This window comes from Saccostrea cucullata, unplaced genomic scaffold (assembly GCF_032062105.1).
Source record: "Saccostrea cucullata isolate Sc308-1 unplaced genomic scaffold, CSIRO_AGI_Scuc_v1 ctg743, whole genome shotgun sequence".
NCBI classification, from domain to species: Eukaryota; Metazoa; Mollusca; class Bivalvia; order Ostreida; family Ostreidae; genus Saccostrea; species Saccostrea cuccullata.
The window spans coordinates 100,765-109,277 of NW_026918596.1; the positions used below are offsets into that span (position 1 = coordinate 100,765).

Consider the following 8,513-nt stretch of genomic DNA (forward strand, 5'->3'; position numbering starts at 1 on the left):
CCCAATGCATCTTGGTGATTTGTATAAAAACTCAAACAGACAGGATAATATAGTGTTGTGACTTTATCTTATAATAAAAAGTTACTATCTGATAAAAAATAAAATCAGCTAAATGATTACTGTTATCTTTAACCTGTATATTTAAATAAACATTCATGTAATTAAATAGCAATAATTATTGTTTATTTTGAAAAAGAAAAAATAGTAGCGTAGAGATTTTATTAGGCGAATTGGAATTTATTTTTATTTAAATGAAAGAACACGTCTCATTTCAGCCACTGTCATGGATGGAAATTCGTTTGACCAGTTTTTTAGCCCCCGACACTCTGGAATAAAGCGGAACTATTGGCATTATTATTATTATGAAAATTGAGCCCTTTAGCTATCAATATATGAAAATCATTGATTAGGAAATGAATAGGGATTTTGCAAGCAATCTCAAGGATTTCTTGGATATTTTTTTCTTTGAAAAATACACACTATATACTTTCAACTACATGTATATGAGCATGTAATCGAAGTACATTGAGTTATGATTTTATAACTTGTATTTATGTATATCTTGTAGAAATCTTCAGATGCTACGTCACTGAGTCTTGTTTTTTGGAATGGAGACATAGACTTGTACTACAAAGATGGAGCCATTCCTTACAACATATTTCCTTTTTGTAGCATTCAGTCATTTTAAATAACTGTATTGTAACTCCACAGGTATGGATTTCTACAGGACATGATACAGTGAAAAGAAGTTTTAAACAAAACACTTTACAGACTACAGTGTATATGAGATAATGATTATTAAAGTATCGTAGGATTTTTCTTTCTTTTATTTACATATTTATGTTCCTTAGCTTTGTCCAGTTATTTTCAGCAATGCATTAAATCTGTTGGGAAAAAAGATGACAACTATCCAGATGAAATATGTTTCAAGCTTGGTATTGCAAACTCAACATCAGGTATAAAGTGGCATAAGAAAAGATATAGCGAATGATGTATTCTCCATACAAGACTAAGTCGGTTACTTTATCTTGTCCTGTATCAAGAAAATGACATTTTATTAAAAAAATTCCATAACTTAAAACAGTACCAAACATACCTTTTACAAGTCAATGAAGAGTAAACGTTTCATCACATTTACATAATAACTGTTAGATAAAACAGGTAGATCGATATTTATAACCATGGCTCCTGGATGAAATACAAAGGACTCTATATGAGAAATATAAAGGAAAATTGGGTATAAGTACCATTAAGACCAATTATACTCATGCTAAAAAAAGCTCCCTACATTTGTTTTAGGTGAATGAAAAATGATCTTTTATCAACAGAACGAAATGACATGTCCTGCTGTGGCCCATATGTTTTACAAGTTCCATGTGTCTGTTCCTCACATATTTTCAGACCAATATGCAAGACTTCATCTCTGATAAACACAACGGTTATAGAACTTAATTGTTCAATGGAAATGTGTCTGTCCATTCACAATTCTACGGATATAGAACTTAATTGTTCAATGGAAATGTGTCTGTCCATTCACAATTCTTGAAAAGTATACAGTTTGGGTCTAATTTGAATAAAATGTCAGTAAAGTGTGCATATTGCAGGTTCCGTTAAAAACTATGCCTATGCCAACCCAAAGAAATCCAACCAAACCTTGGTCAATATGGCGTACGTATTAGCAGGGATCTGCGGAGCCTATATTCTTCCTTTGTTTATTCTCTTTATTCAGTATCAATGGGGGACGTCAAAGTGTTAGGAGAAAATGAAGAGGCAGAATTCTGATGGACTCCAATGACTTAATTGATGAACCAAACTTTATGCATGATTCTTTCATACATTTGTGGATTATAAGTAGATTTCTTTTGGTTATCTTTACACTGTCGTATGATTATTTATACAAGTAGAAAATATAAGGCCTATCTGAACCAAACGTTCTTGCATGATGCATCAAAGGAATTATCACTTTCAAACTTGCTTCAGATGCTGGATTTGAACGATAATTTCTGGATGAGTGACTAATTTGACTGGGTTTTTTTTTTTTTTTTTTACATAAGTCAATTTCCAAGTAACTGCAAGCCCTATCAGATAAAAATTACACAAATGTTGCATCTTGGGATTTACACTACTAGATTATAAGCTTAGCTGAGATTTTGCCTTGCTTAAAAACAACATTTATTGAGGTAAGCTCAATAGACTTTGATTACATATGGTTAAGATTCTCCCATTTTTATCGTGATTTTGTGTTTAAAAACTTCTAATTAAATAACATTCTGTTAATTTGTTGATGTAAGTATATGTTAGTTCAGTTACCTTTGGTCTATTTTTCAAGATTTATTTATTACAATAGAGCGATGTTTGGAAAAATAAACTCGAAATTTCAAATTGTTGTGAAAATCTGTTATTAATGCACACAGGGACGTCATCAGAAGGTGATGAGGCGTGTGAATGGGGTACAAACAAATTGAGACGTTCACATTTTTTTTATAAATGGGTAACAATTTACTGATTATTTTTAACATACTTATTTAACAATAAAATATTGCAGTATTATTACATACAATAGAATGACATTGTTTTGTTGCAAATACGATATATTTTGAGCATTTTTGAAAGGGATGGCGTGGGTGCAATCGCGCCAAACGCATCCCGCCTATCTGGTTACCACGATTAAGGTCTCTGCTGTAACAATTTATATTATTATACTTTCATGTTAAATACTAAAATCTGATTGGTTTAAACGCATTTAACAATCCGTTCTATTACCCTCAGCCTTAGCAACACACGTGGCAACGGGTAACACAACGGTAATGCAACATGCGTGGAAATTATGCGCGTACGGTTCACCGTAGAATTCTCAATACGTCATTTGCGCCTTTGAAAGAACCAGAATAAACTTGATGTAAATAAAAGCTTGCGTCTGATGTAGCTTACTGAAAAGCAACAAACAACAGACGAAACATGCTTGCGAGTGCTAGATAACAAAACTTTAGATGATAAAGGACTCTTAGAGTATCAAATAAACAATAAAGAGGTTAGTAAATCTTTTTCGAAGTAGCGGGGAGTTTGAAAGCTTTCTATAAACGTGAAGGTAAAGACAATCGACGATTTTTTGCAGACATCTTTTAATCAAAAATGACATTCAGTATAATAAAGTAAATGGTGCCTGTTTTGGAGGATAACAGTTGAAATTGACACCCCTCGGAAAACCATTGTCAACCTCCGCTGACGCGTCGGTTGACAATGATTTTCCTTGGGGTGTCAATTTCAACTGTTACCCTCCAAAACAGGCACCATTTATACATTATTATGCAAATTAAACTATGCATTTGAATGTGATACCTGAGATGTTTGTCTCTTATTATCCCTCGTCGTGGTAACAAGTCACGTTGCTTAAAATTCTAAGGGGAAGGGGTGAGGAGGGATTGATTTAGGACTATGCAGGTCTGTGGCCGTACATCTTGTCATTTGGTTTGTGCTTTTTAAAGATAAAAATTACCAAAATTGAGATTGACATTTCTATAAAAAGCAAATTATTTTGCAAGCTAATGAAATTGATTACTGCATCTGAGCCTATAGTTAAAGTATAATTTCAGTTTTTCTGTTTGATTCTCCTTTGATTTATGCAGTATTTTTTTTTATTCTGATTGTATTGTCCTGAAAACAAATAGACAGTTCTATCAAACCTGAGGCTTTTACATCGTACGTGTATTTAATTTTCAGCCTGATGTTTCCACTACAACCTTTTGTGACTCTGATAAACAATGCTGGAATTTCGAACATTTTAACAACGCGGCTTTGTTGAGTAAGATTTAGCAAAAAAAGTTACCACAATTTGGAGATTGGGGGTTCCATGGTAATGTATAAGAAGGACAATTCTTCAAAAGAAAGGATTAAACATTATAAATGCAGAGGTAATGGTTCATACAGTATAGTAATGCATCTTTCTCCATCTTTGCTAGCCAAGGGTTTCCTATCCGAAATCTAGAGTAGATTTCGGATCGGAAACCCTTGGCTAGCGAAGATGATCTTTCTCTTGAATTTTAAAAAGTAAATACTCTCTATGCGGACATTTTGAGGAGTAGATCCCACACTTCACAATAGCCCTGTACATATTCAAACACACATGGTACATGTTGATATGAAAGTGATGGAGGCAGCATCAATCTAGACGGTAAGGTGATAACTTCTCTTGTGTACTAACAATATAAACGTGCCATCTCTTTCTATGTATAAAAAACGTTTCCTTTTCCTCCTCTAGTAAGAGTTATAGATCTCTGATATGATATATAATTTATTTAAGACTGTATTGTGTATTGAAAATCATTCAGTATAATCCCCCCTTTCTATTTTACCAGAAGGTTCATGCAATTTGATATTGAACAAAATTAATAATGGATAAAGTATTTTGCAATATATTTCAAATCATTTTTAGGTATTGATTTTTAAAAAAAAATTCCATAGAAAACGTTTCAAGGAACGAAACAGTGAAGCTATCATGGTTGTTACTGATAACGTTTCTGTTTTCAGTATACTTTTCCCAAAATCTTTGTAAACAGTTAAACCACAGATCTAAAGTGTACATATTAGTGATCATCAACCATATCAAAAACTATGTACAGATACATTTAATTACTATTAGGTGTAAACAAAATGACCTTTATTAAAATCAAGTAATTTTGCAATTATAGCAACATCAAAACATTCGATGGTTAAATGAAACTATATTACCTTTCAAATCATAAAAATTCTGTGTATATATTAGTTGATAAAATGATATCAAGTATCACCACATCTTATTGTCTTGAATGAATGCTCATTTGTAGTTCATCAGTTTTTTGTAACTGGGATTTAACAATTTTTCTATCCATGTAAGTGTCAAGATTGTATAGAATACTAATGACTCTGAAAATAATCATATTATCAGAAATAGTTTTAGTCTGATCCATTGATCATGATGACAGAAAACGTTGTGTCTGGAAAAGATGAGTACCAATAGAAATTTCTATCCAGACCCTGTCCCCCACCTGTAACTTGTGGACAACAAGGTTAGAGGCAGACTGATAGGTATTAGCAGATCCACTCACATAAGCCATGGCTCCTGCCTGAACTGAACCGTTTACCATTATTTTTGTCCAGAATGATTCATCGTAAAATGCAACATTAGTACAGAATATGATGTAAAGACCTGCTTTTGGGGCAGTAAATATTCCTGTTGTGGGGTTGTATCCTCCTCCCACCTGGTAAATGACTGTTGGGAAGATAACAGTACCTCTGTATGTATGTTGTCCGTTGGTCTCCCCTAAAATTCCAGCTGTAAAAGCTACATTGGATTGAGCACCTAAAAATATACATCAGACTAAGAATACAGTTCTATTAGTCATGAGTAGGTAAATTGAAATTTTATAAAAAGGGATAGCTGCGTCTATAATTAATGCAATCAATTACTACATGAAGTTGCAAATTTAAATATCTTTCAATAAATTAAATATAGTGCTTGTAATTTATGTTTATTAATTCATGAGTATTATTGTTTGTCTTACAACAATTTAGAATTTTATCATCAATGCAATTACATGTACAAAAACATATATACACTTATTACCATGAAAATTATAAAACAATCGAGTTTAGAGCTATTTGTTGTCTCCCATAATTATGACTCATTTCAAAAATAACATAATTTAAAACAAAGACTTAGTGCTTTCATACATTTTCAAAACATAAATTCCTTACGAGATTTCGCATATTTGAAAACAAATGGCTATGAAAAGACGCAATGTTTTATAATTTTACAGTCGTGGAAAGCTAGTATGTGTACCTTTAGAAAAGAATGAAAAATATAAATACAACCCTCAAACTTCAATCAAAATGAATAAATCACAGCGTTTCACCATGTAAATGTAATAAAACATGTAACTTATATCGTGGAGGTAAAAAAAAAAACACAGCTTCACTTGATTGGGCTAGTGGGTTAATCATTTAGATCAAATTTGCATTGCACTGGATTGCCATGCCCGCGGTCGCGGGTTCAATCCCAAGCGGGGGCTCTTAGACATTGTTTTAATTTTGCGCTCACGTTGGGTCCCGGGTATTCTCTGGCGGGTTAAATTGACTGCCCCGAGACCTTTGTCATATACTTCAAAAGAAATGAGGACATTTCACTCTCTGGGACAATGTGGTAGTTTAAGAAACACGACTACCTAATATACTAATTTGGGCTTGTGGGCTAACCCTTTAACTCGCACCACATGACTTGCATCCCCAAGGTCTCGAATTAAATCCCAACTGGATGTCTCTATTGTATTATTATCTTAACATTTCTACAATGATTCACCAAAATAGTCTTTTAGTAAAGTATATTTTTGAGATAGGGTAATGCTTTATTCAAAATATTGAAGAATAAAAAACTTAAAAATTGGCTATTTTTAATGATTTTTTAGGATATGTGAAAAATGATATAATCTATGTCATCACAATACCAGTACTTATATATCAACTAGAAAGAAAGTTATTTTACATAGATATTAAGTCACCAAATATCAAAATTATACATAAAACCTTGTCATCTAAAACTGAAGTAGTCCCTTAATAAGCATACTTTTATACTAAGTGGTCTTTTTCAACAAAAGTGAAAGAAAAAAAATTAAGAGTATACATACGATTCTTCAGATGGATAATTGTATGATTCAGTTTGGTAATGTCCTTTTGCTGTGCATTTGTCAGTGTTTGGATCTCACTCTTCATCTGTTTCTGCTGCGCATCCAAATTAGAAAGAGAAGACGATAATACTGCTTTTTTCTTGTGTACATCGAGTAGAGAAAGTGATAAATGTTGAATTGTTATATTCTGCTTTTCTTCACGTGTCTTCTGCTGTTGAATAAGCTTTAAAAGTGTGATGTTAATCGAAGTCAAGTTGTTGTGTAAATCGAGCAAAGAAAGTGATAAATATCGGTCTCGTAGTTCCAGGTCTGTGACTGTGGTAGACATGTTCTTCATCATTTCTTCTTCACTGTCTCTGATCGTCTGCTCAAGTTCAAAGGTGAAGTTGTTCTCCAGTCTTTTTAAGTCTTCTGATGTTGTCAAGTTTTTTGCATAAGCATGGAAGTAGAGTTCAAAATCTGAATGTGATCTTTCAGAATTTTATTCTCTTGAAACAAAAATGTTGATGTTGAAGTTAAATTATAAAGTTTTTCATCCTGTGATATAGTTGATGAATTCAAGTTGTCTAATCTTTTCATCAGGATTTTGTTCTCACTTTCTAAAAATGATATCTTCATTTGGGCTGTGTGATTTTCTTCCTCTAATAACTTTTGCTGTCGTAGAAATTGTTGATTTTTTTAGAGCTTGTTGCCTTTGATCCCTCAATATAGAATCCAAACACTTTTTCCAGATGAAGAAGTTGGTTATATACATCAGGATCAGAATTTCCATTAGATGGCGATGTAACATTGGTTTTTCCATAAAATAAAAAACTCCTTGCTTTCAGAAATGTGCACACAAGTATTATAAATGTGCTTGTAATCCAGTGCATCTTGGTGAATTGTGATAATCTTAAGAATCCAAAGTTCAATCAAATTGTATAGCTTTATCAAAAATCAAATTATTATCATCTGATAAAAAAAAAAGTCATGTGCACACTGCACATTACTTATATTGACCTATATTAAATTCTATTAATTTTTTATGTTTTACATTATGAAGGATATGGAGATAACGAACAGTATATACTGTTCGTTATCTCCATATCCTTCATTCAATATCAAAGTCCATAAAACAATACAAAATAGGAGCAGAGCAAACACAGACCTACAAAACATCAGAGTTGGGATCAGTTGCCATAGAGGAGTAAGCATCCCCTGCCGACCGGTCACACCCGCCGTGTGCTCCTTGTCATGATCGGGAAATAACGGAAAAATCTGTCGGCAATTCAGTATATAAATAATGGACTAAAAATAAGCAACTGATTTATTGTGAATATAGTGAACTCACCTTTTACATATTTTTTCTTTTAATAAGATAAAGATACTATTAATAAGGTTACGTTTTTCCTATCGGGTTAAATTACAATATAATATTATAATAATTATAATAGAATTGATTTCAGTTGTATGGCAACCACTGTATATTCATTTCCGTTGGGGGGGTTGAGGCAGAAAGGGAAACAAATATTGCAAGCAAAAGATGGTATTTTCTAAAAACACAAAACATCAAATGCATCAAAAGTCTCTTTAAAACTTTTGACTGTTTAAGGAAATAAAAGTTTTTTTTTAATAAAATGAGAATACTAATAAGAAGGCCAGCAATTCTACAGGTTGATTATTCTGATGTTGGTTTGAGGGGGGGGGGGGGGGGGGAGGAGGTGTTTTTGATTGCATTGTAAAAATCTCCCCATACTTCGCCATTGATTCTTGGTTTTTGGAATAGTGACATAGACTTGTGGTATAAAGATGGAACCATACATTATACAACATTTTTCATTTCATAGTCTTAGAATTTCCTAGGAATTGGCATCA

General features: G+C 32.6%; 1 protein-coding gene across 1 annotated transcript; it reads right to left on the reverse strand.

Moving 5' to 3' along the window:
• Positions 1–4,874: 4,874 nt before the first annotated feature.
• LOC134268306 (uncharacterized) lies at positions 4,875–7,663 on the reverse strand. Its single transcript, XM_062750552.1, has 2 exons — positions 6,660–7,663; positions 4,875–5,338 (listed from the first exon to the last, which is right to left on the reverse strand). Exons 1-2 carry the CDS (start codon positions 6,997–6,999, stop codon positions 4,950–4,952), a joined length of 729 nt encoding a protein of 242 aa, XP_062606536.1. The 5' UTR covers positions 7,000–7,663; the 3' UTR covers positions 4,875–4,949.
• Between the last annotated feature and the right edge of the window lie 850 nt (positions 7,664–8,513).